Source organism: Eulemur rufifrons, chromosome 3 (genome assembly GCF_041146395.1).
Source record: "Eulemur rufifrons isolate Redbay chromosome 3, OSU_ERuf_1, whole genome shotgun sequence".
NCBI lineage: Eukaryota > Metazoa > Chordata > Mammalia > Primates > Lemuridae > Eulemur > Eulemur rufifrons.
Window position 1 is genome coordinate 31,216,435 of NC_090985.1, and position 24,377 is coordinate 31,240,811.

General features: G+C 35.2%; 1 protein-coding gene across 1 annotated transcript in view; it reads right to left on the reverse strand.

The window, feature by feature from the left end:
- KHDRBS3 (KH RNA binding domain containing, signal transduction associated 3) overlaps nt 1–24,377 on the reverse strand; it is a 164,690-nt gene that overhangs the window by 110,462 nt on the left and 29,851 nt on the right. Inside the window, exon 2 of the mRNA XM_069465958.1 lies at nt 2,729–2,847. Within this exon, the coding sequence (XP_069322059.1) occupies nt 2,729–2,847 (119 nt within the window). The remainder of the gene's footprint in view (nt 1–2,728; nt 2,848–24,377) is intronic.

Consider the following 24,377-nt stretch of genomic DNA (forward strand, 5'->3'; position numbering starts at 1 on the left):
GATGCAAGTGAAGCCAGCAATATATAAAAAGGATAATATGTCTTTGGTAAGTAGAGTTTAACTCAGGAATACAAAGAAGGTTTAATTTTTAACAACTGGTTATTAAAATTCACTACATAAGCAGTATAAAAGAAACATCCTATGTTTATTTCAACAGATGCAGAAAAAACATTCAACAAAATTCACCATTCATTCAGGATCAGAATTCTCAGCAAAGCTGACGTGAAAGGGAACTTCCTCTACCTAATAAATGACAGCTACAAAAAACTTATAACTGATATTGCTCTTAATGGTAAAATACTGCATGCTTTCCCTCTTTGGGAACAAGGGAAGGTATTCCTACTCTCATCACTGTTTCCAGCATTATACCGGAGATATTAGCCAATACAATAACGCAAGCAAAGTAAGATACACAAAAATTGGACAGGAAGAAGTAAAACTGTTTATGCAGATGATACGATTATGTATGTAACAAATCCTAAGGAATGTACGAAATAACTTACTAGAACTAATAAGTGAATTTAAATTTAGCAAGGTAGCAGAAGACAAAGTTAATATATAAAATTTTAATATAGAAGCAAAAAATTAGAAAAATTAAAAATATTCAATTTACAATAGTGTCAAGAAACACAAAATATTTAGGAAAAAGTTTAACAAAAGACATACAAAGAGCCTTGTCCTGAAAAGTACAAAACATTGCTGATAGAAATTAAAGAAGATTTAAATAAATGGAGAGATATACCATATTTAAGAAATGGAAGACTTAATGTTGTCAAGATGTCAAATCTCCACAAACTGTCCAACAGATTCAATGCAACTGCAATCATAATCTCAGCAGATCATTTTGTGGTAATTAAATTCTTGAATTTATATATAATTGCAAAGGATTTAAAATATCTAAGCAATCCTGAAAAAGGAGGACAAAGTTGGCGGGACTACATTACCTAACTTCATGTCTTACTATAAAATCTACATTAATCAAGATAGTAGGGCACCGGCAAAAGGGTCCATAAATCCATAAATAGATTAAATTAAAGGAACAGAAAGCTTACAAACACACCCCACGCACATGGTCACCTTATTTTCATCAAAGGCACCAAGACAATCAATGAATGGGTAAACATCTTTCAACAAATAGTGCCAGAAAAACTCAATATTTATATAGAGAAAAGAATAAACTTGAGCCTCTAAAACACCATATACAAAAATTCATGTGGGATGTATCATAGACCTAAAAGTGAAAGCTAAAATGATAACACTTTTAGAGAAAGCACAGGAGAATATCTTTATAACTTACAAAAGTCTCTAATATTTCCTTGAGATTGGCAAAAATTTCTTAGTTCCGATACATTAAATGCCATCAAAATTAAAGACTTCTGCTTAACACAAGATTCTACTGGGGAAATTAACAGTCAAGTCATAGACTGGGCCAAATAGTCACAAAACATATACCTAACAAAAAAATGTGTATCCAAGATGTATAAAAAGTTCCTACAACTCAATAATAAAAATACAGCCCATTTAGAAATAGGGAAAAGATCTAAACAGACACTTCAAAATAGATGACATAAGACTAGTCAATAAGTACATAAAAATTGCATAAAATCATTAATCATCAGGGAAATGCAAATTTACACCACATGAAGATACCAATACACAATCAAAATGGCTACAAGAAAAAAAAAACTGACAGCACCAAATATTGATGAAGATACAGAGCAACTACAACTTGTACACACTGTTTATGGAAATGTTACAAGGTACAACTAATTTGGGGGAAAAAAAAGGATGGCAATTTCTTATAAAATTAAATACACAGCAATTTACCAAAGAGAAATGAAAATATATGGTCACAAAATGACTTGTACAACAGTGTCCACTGTAATTTAATTTACAATAACCAAAAACTTAAAACTGCCAACACAAATGGATAAACTGTAGTATATTAAGGTAACTATTACGAATCCACAAAAAGAAAGGAATTACTGATACATACAACAGCATCATGAATTGTGTACATGGACACTCGAAAGACAAATCAAAAACAGAGTAAGGTTTAACACATTAACTGCCATGTGAGCTGTATTTAAGTCATGCTAGTTTTGAGCCTGGGGCTTCATGAAGCATATGTAACTCACACATCTGTTTATCTTGGGAACTGTGTGTACTATTTTTTCAGCTGCATATAACTCATGCACAGAAAACAATAAAAAATAATAAACTTTTCATTAAATTAGAAAGGATCATTTTGTTTTCAATTTTATACAATTTTCATAATAAAACACTATGGCCTCAAGGAAAAAAATTTTTTTTCTAGTGTAGCAGTCAATGTGTTAAATAAAATTAGAACAGATGGTATTTTTGAAGTTTTCTGTGACATGCACTATACTAATCATTTAACATGCATTATCTTATTTAACTCTTAACCATACAACTTCATAATACAAATGAGGAAAATTAAGTGCAAAGAAGTTAAATAGACTGCCCACGGTTCTATCACTAGTAAGACTCCTAAGTATATTTTTTAGGGATCCATAACTCACAATAAAGTCAAACAGAAAACACAGATTCACTAAATACACTAAATAAGTTTTTAATTAACTTTAAACATGTGTGGGGAGTGCTAAGAGAAAACATCTCTAGAAAATATCAAACAGAATATAAATTAAACATCTGTTCCTCTGCGATTAAGGTTAAAATATCTGCAGTATGGACCTCACTGTCTTACCTTAGGGAACTGTTTTACAGGAATTAACACTTTCTGTCCCAGCTTCATGTTCTTATTAATCACCACATCGATGTACTTTTCTTCATCCTTGCCTTCTCCTTTTTGAAACTTTTCTATTTCTGTGGAGGCAAAAAAATAATCATGAAGTGTATGACTCAGAACTCCTGAGGCTAGGAGTTCTGGTTAGCTCTGTTGTGGTATGAAATAAAAAACTACAGAAATATGGATTATTAAATTGCTATAACTTTTTCAAGTAATGACACATTCTCCTGTTTTATTAATGATTCCTCATAAATTAAAAAAATGCATATACCATGGCTCTACAAAGTCAAATCTCAATTGCCCATGCTAATGGAAGCAAAAAATGGACTAGATAACACACATAAAAAAATAAAAATAAGTTACTTGGGGTCTTCCAGAATCCTAGATAAAGGCCAATCAAATAACAAAAGCCATAAAGCATTCACAGCTTACTGTTACAAAGCACTGACACATTCTTATTTATCAATCTTGCCTGTCTTTCCAAGGCTCCTATAATCAAGAATTGACTCTAAGATGACATTAAAAGCTCTTAGACAACCTTCCATCAGCCTACCTCCCCCAACCAAATCTTACCACATGACACACATCAACTGCACGCTAATGTCTTTCCTAATGCTCTTTGCTCTACTTGTGATGTTGTTATAATGTTATTTCGTCTTCATCTCCTTTCAAGTCAACCACATTAAATCTCACTTTTTCTGTACAGTTGCCCCTTTCCTCAATGGAGCAGCAAGAATGGAAGAATCAATCACTCCCACTTTGATACAAAGCACTGTTATGTTCAACTCTACTACTACCCTTAGGTTGAAAAAGAAATGTGGAACTCCACTAGAACATAAATTTCTCTTAGATAAAATCTATTTCTTCATTTAATAAACATCTACAACTAAGTACCTACTATGTACAAGTTCCAGATCCTAGAAAATATTATCATACAGTTTCATTTACTTTATGGCCCATGGCAGCAGTCCCCAATCCTTCTGGCACCAGGGACCAGTTTCATGGAAGACAATTTTTCCATGGATCAGGAGTGGGGACGATGGGGGTTGGTGAGTGATGAGGAGCGGCTGTAAATACTGATGAAGCTTCACTTGCTCACCCACCACTCACCTCCTGCTGTGCCGCCCAGTTCCTAACAGGCCAGGGGTTGAGTACTTGGCTGTCTAAGAGTTATGAAATTAAATGCTTGCATGACTGCTGAATGAATGAGTGCATGAACTATTACCTCCAAAGACAAACCACTAGACACCTAGGTTCAGGGAAGGGAAACAGTATGAAGAAGGTACCAAAGATGGTATCAGTTGTACAAAGAGATACACATATTTATCCATTTTGCTTGCTGAGCTATGAATATTTAAGAACTTAATATGTGCCATTTCTGGACTAGGCGCCTCATATTCATGACATACTTCAATCCTCAAAACAGATGACTATGAGTAAGTTCTGGGAGGTGACTTTACTAATAAAAAGCAAAGGTAGGATTTACTCCCAGGTTTTTCTGACGCTAGAGTGTGCCCCTGTCTCTCTCACTGTTTTTAAAAGTCATATCAGACAGAAAGTAATTAAGATTTTTATGGCATCTTGAGATAAATGGAGGATATGTTTAAAGCTGGAGCTTCCAGCCTGGGGATTCAGACCACCAAAGAAGCTAGTGTTTCTCATAACTATAACCACTGAGGAAATTTTCTCCATCATACTATGTTGCTTCCTGTTTCTTACTAAATTATTATCTATTAAACAAAGATTTTGAATGAACAACAAAGAATTATTATACTTTAAAGGTCACTGAATGGGACATAAAAATTTCAAGATCCTAGTCCAAGATCTGTTTATAATAGTCTTTGTAATTTTAAAAAAGTACATTCATTAGGTTAGGATTCAGGTTCTCCGTGTTTAAAATGAAAAGACCAAAATAGGATATTCAGATTTGGTTCTAAAACCTTAAGATCTCATGTGATTTATGAAAGTCTCCCTCTCTCCTTAATGAAACTTTAGTAAGCAAGATACTTCACTGAGTTCCATGAGTCATTATAGCAAATTAGGAAACCTGAGGGGAGATCGTGGAACCCCCTAATTTGTAGTCAGCCAGGCAGACATGTGGGTAGCCTGGGTACTCCATTTGTGGCTGGCATCTGAAGTGGGGGCTGTCTTGTGGGACTGAGCCCTTGATCTGTGGGGAGAGGGTGGGTGGGCCTGGTGCCAACTCCTGCTAACAGAAACACTACACTATGGGGATTAACGGTGATGGTGATGTGGGGCATGGAGAGAAGCAGGAAGGGCCCTGAAGATGAGGACAGGCAGCTGACAGAAGGGAACAGCAAATCATATCTGCAGCTTCTAATCAAAGTTTCTGAGAAGAGGCAAAGACTATGTCACCAAATAAACTAATTAGTCATTTTGTCTGTCTTCTTTTTCTACACTATGTTTTGATCCTGGAAAACAAATTCTAAATGGAATCTGTATTGGGAACTATATACATTGAAAAAGAAAAGTATCTTTAATTTATACTGATTTTTTTCTATAAAAATAATGTATGTACAAGGTAAAAACTTAAAACAATAAAACAATATATAATATATTTTTTAAAAGTTTCTATCACCCATACTCCAGAGGTAATTATAATCAATAATTTGTATGTACTCTTCAGAAATTTTCCATGAATAAAGACACATACACAAAGTTTGAAAATTGTAGCATTAATGCTATAAATGAGCTTAAATTAGTTTTTTCTTCAGTAAAGAGCAATAAGTCATACGTCAGCTGCTCCATCAAGTATAATTCATGACTTCAGCTTTAATTAGTAGAAGAAAATAAATCCTATCTTTCATTTATCAATTTATGCTATAATTGGAAATACCTTTGGCATAGTTAGAAGATTCAACAAAATGAGACACAATGAAACTTACTTTAAAAAAAAATTTTAGGGGTGTGTGTTATGTGTTAGTATGTCAAAATAGATTTAATTGCCTACTTTCTTTTCAAATACCATTTTTGTAATTTTCTGAAAACTCATAACAGATGCACAATTTAATATTTAATTCCATAAAATCAGAATTTCAAATGCTCTTCTTTGTATCAGCAACATTTAACATTTTGAAGTAATACATAAAGTCGTATAGGTAAGATTTTAAAAAATTAGGAAAAATTATGTATTTTATCATATATTATACTCAAGTTTGAGATATATCTATGATTTTAAAGAGGACAATAAAAGAAAATCTATATTAAAATATTTAATTTCCTCTCTAGATATATAACAGCTTACTTCACAAATCTTAGGTTGCTAAAATATATTGTTTTTATCTTAAGTAAGCTTTCAATTCTGTTGGAATGTAATATTTCACTGTTTCAGATTCATTGAAAAAAAAGTTTAAGTCTGATGTCATATTAAAAGCATGTAGGCTTGCGTTTCCTAGACATGAAGCACTGCACAGCAATGAAAAGGGGCCCATCACTAGAGTCGAACAGACCTAGTTTAAATCATGACTGCTGTACTTTTCTCAGGTCCTTGTACCCTCCAAATGTAAAATTCAAAACTGGTCAAAACTTTCATTTTTCTAATCGGTGCTGTTCAAACTACAATTTTATATTTTCTACTAAATTGAGGATTACAAGTAGCTCAATGTTTTCATGAAATCCAATAAAATACAATGCCCAAAATGGGGAAATGTACAAAATGACCTATGAAATCTTGAGACAGCTGTCTCAAGTACTCATGCCCGCCCCTAACCTGGAGCTTGGTACTCCAAAACTCATGCTACCACTCCTCTGACCTTCCCTGAAGGAGGGAAGAAACCTGACATCCCCCAAGACGGATGTGACCCCTTCGTTAACTATAGCAAAGGCGAACCAATAGAGAAAACCCAATCAGATTTTCAAGGTTGAATGCATAGGGGATTTGACTTTCACTAATCCCCAGATTACATTTGGTACCAAACAGCTTAATGTACCAATACCATCTCCCAGCTCAGAAAGAATAAGCAAATGTGTGATTAAGGTTTTAGATAACATAAGGGATAAAAATGTGATGTTTTCAAACCATAGACACCACACTCTGTCAGCCCAGAAACCTGGTTGCAGTAATAATGTCGGTTTTGATTTTTGTTTATTTGTTTTTGCCTTGGTCCAGTGCAGAGCTTCCTAAGCAATGGCCTCTTTCCTTTTTAATATACCAAATATAGTAATCCACTAATCCTCTAAAAAAACAGTCACATAATCTTTGGATTTAAATGAGTTAAATTTCCAGTATTAAAAAAACTGCTTAATTTTTCTCACAGAATCAAACACACTTAAATTGATATTTTTCCCTTGTCCTAGCAACTTCATTTCTAGAACTTCACCCTACAGATATACTTGGATGGATATAAAATATTATCCAGTGTAGCTAGGCACTGCAACATTGTCTGTCATAGCAAAATACTGGATGCCACCTCAATGTGTATAAACAGGAGGCAGGTTAAATAAGCTAGTGCACACCTACGCAATGAAATAGCATGCAGCTACTTCACAAAATGAGGAAACTCCTCATGTTCCTATATGAAATGGTCTCTACCAAATACATTGTTTACTTACCACATAAACACACACAGTGAAACAATATAAGGAAAATAAAATATCTCCCTACTGATATACAGCATCCACCATATATAATGACATTTCGCTCAACAGTGGACCACATGCATATAAGACGGTGATCCCATTAGATTACAATGGAGCTAAAAAATTCCTATTGCCTAGTGATATCATAGCCACTATAAAGTCATAGAGCAATGCATTACTCCCGTCTGTGGTGATGTTGATGTAAACAAACATACCTGATTGCTAGTTGTATAAAGGTGTGCAGTAATGTTCTGGGCCTTCACATTCACTTACCACCCACTCACTGACATACTTGAAGCAACTTCCAATCCTGTAAACCTCATTCGTGGGAGGTGCCCTATACAGGTACACTACCTTTCTTTTTTTAATCTTTTACCCTGTATTTTTACTGTACCTTTTCTATGTTTGCATGTTTAGATATGCAAATGTTTATCACTGTGTTACAATTGTCTAAGTATTCAGTACAGTAACATGCTCCACAGGTTTGTAGCCCAAGAGTAGCAGGCTGCACCATATAGCCTAGGTGTATAGTAGGCTATACCATCTAGGTTTGTGTAAGCACACTCTATTATGTTCACACAAGGACAAAATCACCTAAGGATGCATTTCTCAGAATGTAACCCCATCATTAAGTGACGCGTGCCTGTACAAAAAATCAGTAACAGGAGCTATGTATTTGGCATGGAGAAAACAAAGCGGATAGGATACAGAAATAGGAGAGAGACTTTTCACTGTATCACTTTTTACATTGTTTCCAATGTTTGAATCATGTGTATATTTTATCCATCTGAAAAGGTATGAAGGGGCAAGGAAAGGAGAAGAAAGAGACTCTATGGAGAGGGGCAGCCTGATAGGGGCCACAGACTTCACAGCGGGAAGCACCAACCACAGGTGACATAACAAGAAGAAACCCAAAGAAATAAACACTATAATCTCACTTCTCTCTCCTGCCAAACTTCTGTTGGTGACCATTTTTGGATGGTTATTAACCTAACTATTAATAGAAGCCAGAGAGTAGGGTATCTGCAGATACAGGCCTTTCAACAGCCATATCAGCCTCCTGGGCACAGAGCAGGGTAGAAAAGGGTGGAAAGAGGACCTAATGAGGAAAAAAAAGAAAAAGATCTCCAATCCAACCCTATAACTTTACCAAACTGAAGGAATCTTTAAAAACAGTTTCTGATATTGCCTTTACATACAAGAGAATCCATTTGAGCTCACCACATAAAAAATTACACAGAAAAAGACAAATAATGAAAATTCTTTCAAAGGTCACTTACTATACCATTACAAATTATTATTATTTTGTTGGCAATGACACACCAAGTACAGGGCTGTTTCACTTAAATTATCTCCTTATCCTAATAAATATATGCTGTGTTACCTAAGGATTCACATGGTTAAGAAGCTTGCCAAAGTTAGGCAACTAATAAGTGGCAGAGTCAGGATTCAAACCCAGGTATAACTGACTTCAAAGACCACACTTTTTCTTTCCTTTTTGTAATTGTTGTAAATGACACATAACACAAAATTTACCATTTTTAAGTGCACAGTTCAATAGTGTTTATAATCACATTGCTGTGCAACAGGTTTCCAGAACTTTTTCATCTTGCAAAACTGAAACTCTAGACCCATCAGACAACTCTCCTCAATCTTTTTCCTCCTCCAGTAACCACCATTCTATTAATATTTTCTGTTTCTATGAATTTGACTACTTACATACCTTATATAAGTGGAATCATACTGTATTATATAAGTGGAATCATACTGTATTTGCCTTTTTGTGACTGACTTATTCATTTAGTATAATGCCCCCAAGGTTTGTCCAGGGTGTAGCAGGTGGCAGTATTTCCCTCCTTTTTGAGGCTGAATAATATTCCATTGTAGGTATATAACACATTTTGATTATCCATTCATTGGCTGATGGACATATGGGCTGTTTCCATTTCTTACCTACTGTGAATAATTCATCTCTATCATTTTTTCCTTCCTTCCCAAAGTGAGATGTGAAAATGTTCTATAAGCTGTAAATCACACAAGTGTATTAGATTTTAATGTAGTCACACCTGCTTATCTCTCCACTTTATTCCCCTACAAAAAAGTTATTCTGTGAGAAGCTCTGATTCAATGTAAAGAAAACAGTTTGAAATTACAGAACCTCAATACTGGTGATCTGTAATGAGGTTTGAAACTGAATTGAAAGGAAAAGTTAAGAATTTTGTGTGACCTCTCACAAAAATCAAATCACGGTGGTTAACAGACTTAAACCTTAGGTCGGAAACTATTAGAATTCTAGAAGAAAACATAGGAAAGACTCTTACAGACATTGGCCTGGGCAAAGAATTTATGAAGAAGACCCCTAAGGCAATCACAGCAACAACAAAAATAAATAAATGGGACCTGATCAAATTAAAAAGCTTCTGCACAGCCAAAGAAACAGTCACGAGAGTAAACAGACAACCTACAGAATGGGAAAAAATTTTCCCATACTACACATCAGATAAAGGACTGATAACAAGAATCTATTTAGAACTTAGGAAAATCAGTAAGAAAAAAATCGAACAACCCTATCAAAAAGTGGGCAAAGGACATGAATAGAAATTTTTCAAAAGAAGATATAAAAATGGCTAACAAACATATGAAAAAGTGTTCAACATCTCTAATCATCAGCGAAATGCAAATCAAAACCACAATGAGACATCACTTAACTCCAGTGAGAATGGCCTTTATCAAAAAGTCCCAAAACAATACATGTTGGCGTGGATGCGGAGAGACAGGTACACTCATACACTGCTGGTGGGACTGTAAACTAGTGCAACCCCTGTGGAAAGCAATGTGGAGATACCTTAAAACAGATTCAAGTAGACCTACCATTCGATCCAGCAATCCCATTATTGGGCGACTACCCAGAAGAACAAAAGTCATTCTAGAAAAAAGACACCTGCACCCGAATGTTTATAGCAGCACAATTCACAATCGCAAAGATGTGGAAACAACCCAAATGCCCATCAATTCATGAATGGATTAGCAAAATGTGGTATATGTATACCATGGAATATTACTCAGCTATTAGAAATAATGGCAATATGGCATCTCTTTGGTTCTCCTGGAGAGAGTTGGAACCCATTCTATTAAGTGAAGTATCCCAAGAATGGAAAAATAAGCACCACATGTACTCACCAGCAAACTGGTTTCCCTGAGTGCACATTTGGGAATAACACCAATTGGGTATGGGACAGAGGTGGGGGCTGGGGGGAAGGGATGGGTGTATACCTACTTGATGAGTGCGATGCGCACTGCCTGGGGAATAGACACACTTGAAGCTCAGACTTGGGGGGATGGGGAGGCATGGGCAATATATATAACCTGAACTTTTGTACCCCCATAATGAGCTGAAAAAAATAAAATAAAATATAAAAAAAGATAAACAATAGACTTTAGTTAATAATAATTAAAAAAAAAAAGAATTTTGTGTGACATTGGGGATCGTTCAAGGCCCAAATCCAAATGAAAAAGTAAAAAAAGATTTTGACTACTGTCAAAATAAAAAAAAAAATTACAGAGTTAGGTGAATACAAAGGAGCTCAAAACAAGCAATCTTTGCATATAGTAGCTGAAGGCAAAAAAAAAAAAAAAGAGAGAGAGAGAGAGGACAGCCGATATTAATATAGCTTCTAAGCTCTGCATAGATGCTTAAGGCTAAGATAATTAACTCAAAAAGTACTCTAAGGTCCTGCATGGTTCTCTCATTATACAAAAGGTCGGTTTCCATGGTTTTAAGGTTAGGCAAAAATTGATACTCTCACCCAAGAACTGAAGAGATAAAAATGACAAAATGGTCCACTTTCTGTCATCCAAGACACCTTAGTACACTGCTTACTGCTGAATTAACTGCTGATTAATAATAAGAATTTTCCAAGAAATATCTGAAACATAAAATCTCCAAGTGAGAAAGAATGCTGCAAATAATGTAGCCAGATTCCAATTACCTGAGTTTGAAACCCTGATACCAGCTATATGGCTGCCAAAAGTAACTTAATTTAAGTCACAATTTCCTCATCAAAAAAATGTAGAAATAAGAGCATCTACCCAATAGGATTATTAGGAGGATTGAATAATTTAATATTTGCAAAGTACTCAGAACAATATGTGATAGAGATAAGTTCTATATAAGCATTTGCTAAATAATGTAAGTGCTCATACCAGATAGTAAGTTCTTGAAGGGTAAGATCTTATCTGATTTAACTTTATATTTCTTGAGCAACATAGAAATCGCAAGCCTGTATCCAAATCTTAATTAAAATATCAACTTGCCTTTTCCCCTACAAGTGAATTGAGGATGTTCTCCACAATGACCTGTTTCACTGTATAAAACTTGTACCACAATATAGTTTATTATATTCGTTATTCACATCTTCTTTACCCCCCCCCCAACAAAATTGTAAATCTATGGAAGGTAGGAACCTCTATTTATTCACCTTTGTTATATTCCAACACCTAGCACAGTTAATTAGGAAGGGCTCCATAAATGTTACTAAATAGCTGAATAAGTGAAAGAATGAATGTTTTAAATTAAATGAAATGGGTATAGTTTGTAAATACCTAGTAGTCACTGTTGCAAAATGCTCTTCTAAAAGCTTTAACTTGTTAGTTTTTTAAAATCTATTTAATAAAATTTCCTAAAAGGGTCAGAAAAGTGTAACTGAATAATGCAAATCAGTCTGCATAATAAAGTATTAGCAAGGAAATTAATATAGTCCATAGACCCTCCCCCTTTCAAAACACCTTAACTCTTAAAGAAACTTTCACTAAAGGTCAAGTCTTGGACTGAATCTCTTAAAAAAAAAGAGAGAGAGAGAGAGAGAGAGAGAGAGAAGCTCATATAAGAAGAATGACAATACCTACATACTCAACATTTAGTAATCTATTTCAAAATAATACAACAGTCCAGGTGAACTATTTAAAAAGAAATATAGTGTTCACAGCCATTGTAAATTCTATTTGACAGATTACTAAAATGTTACTGTAACTGCTGCTCTGAAAAGAAATTTTTAACCTCCGACATGACAAATGTTTTCACTAAGGAATTATTTTATTTAAGCAATCCAAACCTAACTGAATACCTATTAGATTCAAACCAGAGTGGAATACACTAAAACCTACCCAAACTAGATTGATTCATTCAGCTCACAATCTTGCAAATAATGTTCCACAAACAAATAAATGGCACAGCAGAGTAGAGATACATATCACTGTCTAATAAGGATGAATAAGCTCATCATAAATACACTATCCACGGAGAAAGAAACAATCAATCCTCTAAATATTAAAAATACTTGGAAGTAGACTATCTTTATAGAGCAAATACCTGTACCCAAAATGTCCTTAAATATACACACAACACTTAAGATTGAAACATACACACAAGGAAATGACAGTCAAATTCCTCCAGCAAGGAAGAAAGGAAGAAAATAAGGAGGCAGAATAAGAGGAGGAGGGAAGGAGGAAGTAATTAATAAATTAATTCTACCCATCATGGATAAGTAGCAAAAATATAACAATGGTATCAGCAGCTGGGATTTATTTAACAACTATCTTCCAGGTAATTAATCCTTGTAACACTGCTACAAAGTAGACACAAGCTTCATTTATTGCACAGAAGGAAACACTTAAAGACATCCAGCAACTTAACTAAGGTCCCACACCTTAGCCACAGAATCTTCATCACCCATTTGCTAAATAAGAAACCTGACAATCAGTTTTGATTTCTCCCTCTCCTTCACCACCTGGAATGAGCCTGTTTGTGGCCACCAAGGATCTTGTGAACATGCATTCTACATGCATGCCATGAGTTTTGGCCCCCCCAAATCTTGTACAGTAGCCTAGCCCAAATGACACATAAAGTCAATCATCACAGAGAGTGAATCTTACAAAGGAAAATACTACACGTCCTTGTCCTCTATGTCTCTCTGTCTAGCATTGCAAGCTGAGTTTACTGATTTTTTAAGTCCCTGCTCCCTCCACATTTTTGGTATTACTGTACTAGAGGGATCTTGATTTTGAGTGAGAAAAAAAATGCTTTGGATTATTATTACATTTGGGGGGAAACCCATCAAATTATTACAAGTATCAAAAGAAATGGCTATCAATGTGCTTCAAAAACTACAACATGAAATGCAAACATAGGTGGTTGTTGTTTACCTAATATAACCCCTGACTTGAGATGGCTTATTTATAGTGTTAAAAATTAACTGGAAGGCCACTAGACTGAGATGGCTTCAAAGCCTTGGGTTCGTATGGAAGCAGACTGAAACCCAACTCAGAGTGAATGCTCGTAGCCTAGAAAAAGGAAACTTAAACTGCCAAGTAAACTCCAACTAGAGACTTTACCAACTAGAAACCATCAACTAACCTCTAACTAGGGACTTTCCACTTTAACCAATCAAATAATATCTTTGCCTTGCTTCCATAAACGCTTTATAAAAGTTTTACCCTCACTCTCCTTCGGTGGAACCCTCAACTACTTGAGCTCTGGCAATGCTAGATTTATGAAGCCCTGTCTGCTCATATAAACTCATTAAAATTTTAATGTGCCTAAGTTTATCTTTTAATAGTTCTTATCTCGTAGAATAGATTTCAAGAAGGATTTGTGAAACCAAGATGATTCCAGAGAATCAAATCCAGATAAATAAAAAATTCCAAACACTATTCAGAATTATCACTAAAATTTTGTCAAATTCTTTTGAAAACAAATGATTCCAGTGTCCTGCACCTTACATACATGCAGTTACTCAGTAAGCAAAAGGCATTATGGCAGAAAAGAGAAACACAAAAATAAGACATGGTCAATCAATGCCTCAATGAAACATAAATTTATCCCTTAAACAAGGGGAGATTTAAAGGCCTTCAGAAATGAGTAGGTTACTGGATTTGGGTACTGAATTCTAACAATTTTAAATATAAACTTTTAAATTTCAAAAGATTTATTAAAATTTTAAAACAATAAAGACCAAAGAATAGAAATTAGAGATGGATGTTCCCTAAAACTGGTAGAAGGAATCTAACAAGTTGAACAATTACTATTTAAAGACTATACTGGATGTTTTACATACATTTAGTCCTCATAACTTTTCAGAGTGTTGGGACAGGAATTATCATCCTCCTTTTCTTATACTTAATAAATGGCAGAGCTAAAATTTGATTCCATTATTGTCTCTCAAAGTTTTTGCTTACTTTCACAAAATACAACACTACAAAATATTGGCTTCAAAACAAAATAAAACTTTCCAAGAAACAAGTAAACAAAATAGAGTAAATTTCACCTCCAATAAATATACAGACTTTTATAGGGATAGTCAGTGAACTGTATTCACTGAATGTTCCCTATTTACTAAGAAATATAACACCAGTAACAGAGGAAATTAAAAACATCATAAACGTATAACCGTGCAAACTAATTTCCACTATGCTGTTAGGCACAGTGGTGAAGAGGACAGATGACTGGGGCTCAGGTTCACCTATAGTTTTACCAGTCCTAATGGTGAGTACTAGCAAATTGCTCTTCCATTCACCCATTTTCATCTGATAGCAAGGAAAGTTCTTAAATAAATATTTACTGAAGCTGGTTGGAAAGACTGGCTTAGCTTTTACTTGAATCATTCAAAACAAAAGGCAGGAAAAGCAGACCTAGCCAGCAGAAAAAAGAGGCCAGGAGTTGCTTTCTTCTGAAACAGACCAATCCTTTGGCTATTCTAAATGACTGAGGATTATTCTTAATATAACCCAATGCATTTATCAAATAAACATTCACTAAACTCACAGACTAAATAAAGTAACCAGCCACTGGGTTAATTCAAGTTAATAAGGACTTAAAAGTCAGTAACTATTGGGAGGAGACGACGGGAATAACTACTAAAGATTGAGAGAGAAAAATCTACATTTTTAGTTACACCTAGGGTTAAACCACATTTCTCACTTTTAATTGCAAATATCATTAAGTATACTGCAAAAGACCAGCTACCTTAAACAATTATCAGGCTTCAGAGGTCACCAATTAGAACCCTGCAAGGATTTGAATTAAAAAAGGTTTTACGATTAGGTGAAGTAATGATCCAAGAAAGAGATTAGTTCTGTTCAGACTGCACTCATTATAAAACCCATTTCCTTTGTGTGAAGATTCAATGTCTTTCTCATTTATCCTGCTGGCATTATCACACTTTGAGATAGAAATATGACGGTACTAATGATATTCTATAACAACCATATAATACAAGCATTTTACTCTATTACTTTCATATCTAATAAGACTACACATGAATATTTTCTATTGGTTAGATGTACAATAATATAGTGACAGAATATTTAAAATATATTCAAAATAGGATTTATCATTCTATGGCCATATATTTTTAGGTCAGATTCATAATCAGTCCCTATTTACAAAACAAAACAGAATAAATTGGGGAAAGGAGGAGAACCTTGAGAATTTAAAGCATATTTTTTGTATAATGATATTATTAAAAAGGGTCACTTATATGTAAAGAATTATAAAGATAAATAGCATGATCAAGGATTGCAACTAGATTCCAAAGAACACATCTAGTCTGGTGCTTTTACAAGACATGTCAATAAAACTATAAGAGACAGGCTAGCACAATAAAAATGGCTTAAAAAAACAAGCAAAAAAAAAAGTAGCTTAATGTTAGCACAAAACATACACAGTGCCTAAAAATACCATATTTCCCTCGTTCTCAGTGTTCTTCTAAGCCACCTGGAAACTGCCAAATAGGCATAAAATATTTTTTAAAAGCAAAATATAACTGAAGCAGAGACATACATCCTGTCACTCAAATTTAATCGTTACAGAAGATTACAACATTGATGAAAAATCAATTTGCCTACACTTTAATAGTCACAGCCTCTGTGGACATGAAATAGCTCAGCACAGATCTAAGGAATTATTGAAAATGAAGAGTGTCTTCCCATGTCAACTTAAAGCCAGAGACAGCTATCCATACTAGGTCACTCTCCAGTCACATGTTATACATCACTCTGCCTTAGGAGTCTGATGCTCTCTCTTCACAGTGGACATTCCCCCTGGGTTTTTTTTTTAAGGGATGTTGTCAAGTTAGGTATGCATCTTCACGTTCTAGACCAAGTTATACATTAAAAACATCTAAGGATCTTGTAAAAAAATAAATAAATAAATAAATAACTACTCCAAGGCCAGTCAATGGAATTTTGTTTTCATTTTGTGCTTTAAACCATTATTTAGTTAAGCAATCACTCTAGCAAAGTGGTCCCCAACCTTTTTGGCACCAGGGACCGGTTTCAAATCTCCTCTAATTTGATTCTTCTAGTCCAATATCATTTGGAAAACCAACAGTTAAACGTTTTTAGATCTGTGATTTATCAGTGGTAATGAGGCTCTAGTGGAAATGCCAGAAAAGCTTTCCTGGGCATACAGTGTATCTGTGCAGCATCTCCCTGGCTCCTCGGAGTGCTTTCTTGCTTAGATCCTCAGTCTCAACTATATCCTGAAGAGTTGAGAGCAGGGGATAACTGAAGTACTCCTGCAGTGGTGTGTGTGTCTATTACCCACTCCACCCCTAGTATATATCATAATGATCACCATCAGAGTTGGAGAAAATGGCATCTACGTAATGACATTAGCATAGATGTTCTCTATACAAGGAAACCATAATGAATATTCCTGGAGGCTAAATTATCTGAGCTAAATTTCTGATTTCCCCTGTGAAAAGCACAGGAAGACAATATAATCTGGGAATATGCAACTGCAGGTGATGTTTACCTTGAGAAGCATACCTATCAGCATTCTAATTTGAGTAGCATAGAGTAAATGTCTACGAATATATAACCATTCAACACATTATTCAGAGGGAATGTGTTTATCATCTTGAAAACATTTGCTATTCCAAGAACTAATTAAGTTTACAAACTGTGTTGTGAATACCAGAAGGCAGTAGATGTACAAATCATATTGTTAATTATGTCTCTGACAAAGAAACTGTATTACAGGTATTACATACAAATGCTACAACCAGCCAAGTCCTTTAAATTCCATGATCTCAAACTTGGGAACAAATGAAGCCAAAAAATGAGCATAAGATGAATGTAAAATTAAGCTGCTGAGAGGAAAATGCAAAAATAGCCCTAAGTGAATGCTTAATCGGGCTATTCTGTCACCTGGTTTTGTTTATGGCACTCCCAGAACAGCATATTAACCTACAGCCTCCAGACAAGCACAACTGTCTACCTTTTTGACACTTGCAATATGAGGGTATACATTAATGATAATATGGAAAGAGAAGCTTAATTTCGCAAGACTTAAAGTAATAAAAACATAGATTCAAATCACAGACCAGCACTACAGTATGATATATGATACACACACACACACACACACACACACACAAGCAAGTCAGAGGGCTCAGTCCCCCTGACTACAAATTAGGGATACTGATACCTACACTTCTAGAATTATGAGGATTAACAAAATACCTCAAATGCCATGCCTAGAAACCATACATAGCAAATTCTAACCTCCTGCTCCCCATATTTCTGCATATTTATGTGAAATGTTACTATATAATATGATGTTGACCCCACTCATAAGACATATATATTTTTGTAAAACTACATGTGAATACTCACAATGCAAAGTATAAATTTTAAGTACTTTAAGAAAAGTACAAATAAAATATTACAAAATTTATAGGAGGCAGTAAGAACACTTCTAGGTCAAAAAATCCAGGGAAACTTCTAAATGAGTGGTACTTGAGCTTAACCTAAACACATGGACCTGCATATGTGGAGGAGGGGTCCCCGGCACAGGGAACACACAGAATGAACAAAACTTTGGAGACATATCCATGGTAATATTTTCAAAGAATACAGAACAGCAGAGTGTGACTAAAGCATAAGGTACAAGGGGCGAGTATCTGGTGATAAAGCTGAAAAAAGGCAGATAGACTGGGAAGGATTTTTAATGCTATGCTAAGTTTCTTTATGACAGGACTGGGAAGCTTAAAAGGCATTTGTATAGGGCAGTAGCAGGAAAAAATTCATGACTCAGAAAGAGAGAAAACTGCAACTAACAGCAATGCACTACGAGTGTTCTAACTGATGATTTAGTGTCCACTGCTATGTGTGTTAAACTACTTTAATAAACAAAGATGTCACAAAAAGGTTATACAGGAATAAGAAAATGTATTTTTTTAAAACGTGGTTTTAAGACCCTCAATAGGCCCTTGTAACTTCATCAGAGGAGTGAAGCAAATTAAAAGGCTTCAACAATTCATGCAAAAAGCACAATATGTGCTGGCGTGAATTTCAGTGAAACAATTCATACATTATGTTTAATGTTAAATCTAAGGCCACGGGCTGAAGGCTGCAAAAAGAGAGAATATCCCCAAAATGTCTTCTTGTGATTATAAGGTCACTTTATAAGAATAAACTCATTCTGAGATTAAAAATCAGATATTAAAGAAAATTCCATTATATGGTATCTATGAAAGAACAACAAAAACATCAATACACTCTAACTTTTCAACACAGGTAAAAAAAAAAAAACCTGATAAGCTACATTTTTGGACAACTGGTAAAAGAGTTATAAATCTTACTGAAGAGTGGATATAAAAGTACGACCTTATATTTCTTTTCCTTTAATCTTACTTTCACCTCAAATCTGTTGAATTCATTTCTATTTCCTTCAAATGCATTCCAATCTCTTAAGTATTATTTGACCTTTTATGTTTCTTGCTTGTCAACAGCTACATTTGATTCTCTAGGAAATGATTTTTACAATTCATAGAAAAAATATGCTAAAGAAAAAACTTTGCCTAAACAAGAACCACATCATGACTGGTATTTTACGTGGGCTTTTAAAAGTCTGAATGCCAAGGCATCACACCTTTATGTATGCTCATGAGTCACCAACAAGTTATGTTCAAAGGCCCTAAATTCTAAGAAAGAAAACGTTAACAGAATAAAGAGAAAAAGAGCTCAGAATTCAGCTAGTTTTGTTTCTTTCTTTCTTTTTTCTTTTTTAAATAAATTAAATGTCTGTTCAGCCATAAAATATACTGGATATAGTTTAAGGACAGGAGGAGATGGGAACCAGCATTGGCTGAAAACCTACTGAACAACAGACAAATGTATTTCAGGCACTTTTAAATATACTGTTGTAATTAATCTTCGAGGGAGGCAGACAAATGCGGGAGGGTCTTTTCTTTCCTAGCAAGTTAGTAAGTGGAATAAGTAGGTACTGATTCTGTATCTAAGGTCCATGTTTTTAGCTATGGCAATGGTTACCACATTCTTCAGTGAGCATATTTAATTCAAGCATGATATACTAAATATAAATTTCCACTAATTCCTAATCATTTTACTCAATCTTTCAAAAGCATTCACCCTACTATGTAGCATTCACCATAAATTATTTAGATCTGTCTTACTCATGGCTAAATTCCAGCACTCAGGGTAGTGCCTTGAGTGTAGCAAGTATTGAATGAATAAGTGAATAAATAAAAGAATCTTAACCAATTTAAAATTTGCATTCCTTTTTGGTTTCTGCCATGAACTAGATCAGTGACCTTAACTAACCCACAAGTTCTCTGAGCTTTGTTTTTCATTTCTTCCAGGAAATACTTTCTGAGCTCCCTACCCCATCCCAGCCAAGGCCTATACTTAAGAACTAACTGTCTTCCCAGAAGAGTGAGGTGGACTTCTTCCTTTCGAGACAATTCCTCCTTGGAGTGGTCTTTGTTCCTGCCCATTTCAAAACCTACTTCCATAATCTTCCATCTCCCTAGGATCTCCTCAAATGCTTTGATAAATTCAAGGTTTGTTGTCTGGCCAAAGTCAGTTTCTATTCTTTGGAAACAAAAGACTTTAAGAGGCACAATATGAAGCACAGTATTGTCCATATGTTGTATAGTAAGTGTTCCACTATTATTTCTAACTCCTTTATTAAAAAACAAAAAACCTGTAACCAAACTACCAGCTCCTGCTTATAGCACTTCACAATAAACTGAATTTTCCCTCACTGGCCACTGTATTGAACTTTCATCTCTTCTTGAAATCCTTATTTCTGTGTTTTTAGGGCCAAGTCTATCAGCAGCTGCAGTGATTTTCTGGGGTCAGTGATATGCTTTCTTCAATTAAGTCACAAGATGCAGAACATTAGATTTGAGAACATGATTTTTTATTAGAAAAATCCTGAAAGTAACTGTAGTTATTATATAGTTTTAACTCCATGATACGACTAACAACTGTAAACTTCATTTTAAATGTAACAAAAGTTATTTTTCTATTTCATTTTAATTTTGTGGTTATAGAAAGGGGAAAGAACTCTAGCATGGACCAGAAAAAAGAAAAATGAAATTTTAAAAATATATTTCACTGCCAGCTAATATAAAGTCTCTTTGATCAAATAAAAATCAAGAGCAAATCTCCTGCCTCCTGGCAAGCTTAAAAACTCAAGAAGAAAAAGTAAATAAGATAAGTGAGTTTAAATCACTCTGATCTGTTTCTAGAGTAAAAATAAAGAATACAATGAAAGAACAAACTAAGATATGCAGATAATGTGCCATAACAAAAATATGACCTGCTGGCTATATCCTGCATCTAAGATTTTATATCTCCAAAAATGGGAAACTATTTTGAAAGATCAAGTTCCAGACAAGGGATGAGCTGCAATTTGCATTTTCTACAGGTAAAGGAACACCATGCACATACAGCCAAGTTTATTGGGAATTTTAATAGCACTAAGATGGATTAGTAGAAAGACTGATTCAAGAGTAGGCAGAAGTGAATTTAAATTATAGCTCCATCACTTAGCAGCTGCATGACTCTGGCCAAATTACTTATTTCTGACATTCCATTTCTTTATTGTCAAAATGTAGATAATAATGCTTAATAGGAGCTAAAAGAGAACTAAAAGAGAAAACAAATGTAACTAACACCTGACAGCCAGTAGATAACACATATTACTGATTAATACTGTCATTACACTTCATGTATGCATGTCAAAGTGACACCCACCCCCAAGAAAAAGGACACTGAAAATATCTACCCTTCCTAACCACAACTGCGATATCCTATGCTTTTTGCCATCTTCCACCTCTTTTACCCATACAATCAGGTGCCTGACCACTAGAATAGGCACCAAAACTCACTCCTACATTGTAGTAAGCAATATCCTTAAGTGAATTCATTAGCATAAGAATCAAACCACAAACCTAGGTCCACAGGGCAGCATAAAGAAAAGGAAGTTACAATCATGCCAGGATGATGAAGTGCAAAAGGGCAGGACTGTTTCCTATTTTACCATCACATGTAAATCATCCGATAGTGATCCAATTACTAACAGAATAATAATATATTTTTGAGAAGTTAGGTGGAATAATACAAAAAAATATCCAATTTCTAGCTCTATGACCTCAGATAAGTAACTTATTCACTTGGTTAATTTAACACTCCTTTGTAAAACGGGAGAAAATGCTATTTACTTATCATGGTCACTGAAAAACTTAAATTCAGTGTAGAAAGAGCACCTACTAAGCACAGTGCTTGACATGTAGCAGACATTAATAAATGTCTGCTGTTTCAGAGACATTTATATTAAAACATATCAGTTTCTTTTGATATATCACTTTATTTGTCCTAATAACCTTACAAGTTGTGCCTGTGACTCCCCCTTGACACCCAAGAAAAGAGCTTTCAGGTATGTCGCTTCCTATTAGTAACAGATTGCAAAAGATAATTGTGTTAAAAGGTAATAAGGCTGAATTCATGTAGAAGGGAAACATTTACAAACCCTAAAAGCCTTGGAAATAGCCATTAAACTGTAGCAATAAAGAAGAGAAAAAGGGCTGCTGTGGTCATGAGACAATGCCTTCTTTTCAGAAATCCTCTCCTAAACCTGTCTTTTCAACCTAGGTAGCATTTCTGGCATATCCACTGTTGACAGTATAGTTGATATTTTGAAGCCCCCAACTGGCACTCTGAGCCAAGTCTGGGAGTGAACTGGGAATATCCAAACTAGAAAATACCACTGTTCTCTAAAGGCCAGTTTGCTTTGTAAAATAATGAAAACTTGATTGTGCTCACTACAGTTCAAATAATAAAGATGATTACAATTTCTCTGTGATACTCCCAAGAAGAGATGGTGTTTAATACACTTCCTGTTCAATCTGGGCTACTTTAGTGACTGACTTAACCAACAGAATGTGGCAGAAGGAGCACTCTCAGACTTCCTGTCCAAGCCTCTGGAATTGCTCACACTTGGGACAGCCCCTTGAAGAATCCTGACCCTGTGCTCCAAGAAGCCCAAGACATGATGAGCCTGCTACAGGTAGGATAGCTGGTCAAGAACTACAGCTAAGCTTCCAAATGAGCCACTGACCACCAGCCACCTGGAAGCCATGGGATGAGCCATCGGGGTAGGGCCTTCAGATGAGTGCAGCCCTAGCTGCTCTCTGACTGTCATATGTGAGACAGACTCCAAGTGAGAACCATCTAGCCAAGCCCAGTCAACCCACAGAACTATGCAAGTTAACCACACACTATTTTAAACCACTTTCAAAGGTTTAGGGTAGTCTATCACACAGCAGTAGATAAAAAATGTATCAGGGTATGTGGATTTAAGTTAAGGAACTGCCAAGGCAGTCACTTGCTTCAGTATTAACCAGCCTCCCCTAGGTTCAATCTTGTGTATTTTTTTCTTCCAACCCCAGTACTTGTTTTAAAAAATGCTTCCGAAGAGTTTTCTTCAATTTATGGATCTCTTTTCTTGCTGGGTTCTTTTCTTGCATTTTTTCTTTTCTTTTCTTTTTTTTTTTTTTTTTGCATGACTTATTCATTTCTCTACAGAAATCCTCCTACTTCTACTCTCTAATACTATATCCATGTCCTCATATCTATATATCTACAGTGAAATGTGCCCATCAGGCTCAAGGGTTCAATGCCAGCTGACTCCCCAACTTGGCCTTTACCTCATCTGCAGAATCTACTTTTATTTCCCTAGAAAGGGACACATTTCTCCACAGCACATATTTACATTTCAAAGGAATATTTACTTGCTTAAGTTATACTTCCTAAAATATTAAAAATACCACACATCTACACTTAAAACACAAGTAACCTACTTCCATATCTCAGAGATGCATTCACCAAATTCTCTAATCACCTCCCTAGAGGCAAAAAATCAGTTTCTCACATATCACTCTCCTCTAATCACTCGCTCCTTCAGTTATCCATCCATCTGTCTCACTGATTGCCCAGGTACCCTGGACTGTACTGCACCTAGAGGAACAATGATTAAAACCAGCGCCTGACCTTAGAGAATTCAGATTTTGGTAGAATAAACAGACTTGTAAAGCAAAAAATCATGATACATGGTAAACGAAGTATGAAGTCACAAAGGACCAATAAACACCTCAGTGAAAAGAAAGTGAAAAAAGTGCTATTTATTGGCAAAAGTTCAGCAAGGTGACAATATCAACTTTCTGACTGATACAATGTTCTGACTGATAAAATGGCATCTTACCATGATATACTTCCTCCACCTCTAATCAGCTATTCCTTGGAGTCCTAAAGGTAATTAACTACTTACATGTAAAAGCCTGGCAGGCTGAGGTTCAACTCCTACTTAGGATTTAGAAAGCAGCAAGAGAACACTGCTTGCCCTTTAATAATGACAAAAGGTTGGATAATCTACAAAATAATTTTTGAGTTCCTCAGAAAACTAAAGTCACAAAAACAGGTGAATTGAATTCTAAAGCCCATCCACAGAGAGAAGAGACCCAAGAAATGTTTCACCTTTGGCAGAGCACAGAAGTGGCAGCCATAATAGAAAGTAGAGGCCGGGTGGCACGGTTCACGCCTGCAATCCCAGCACTGTGGGAGGCCGAGGCAGGAGGATCGCTTGAGGCCAGGTGTTTGAGACCATCCTTAGCAAGAATGAAACCCGTCTCCACCAAAAATA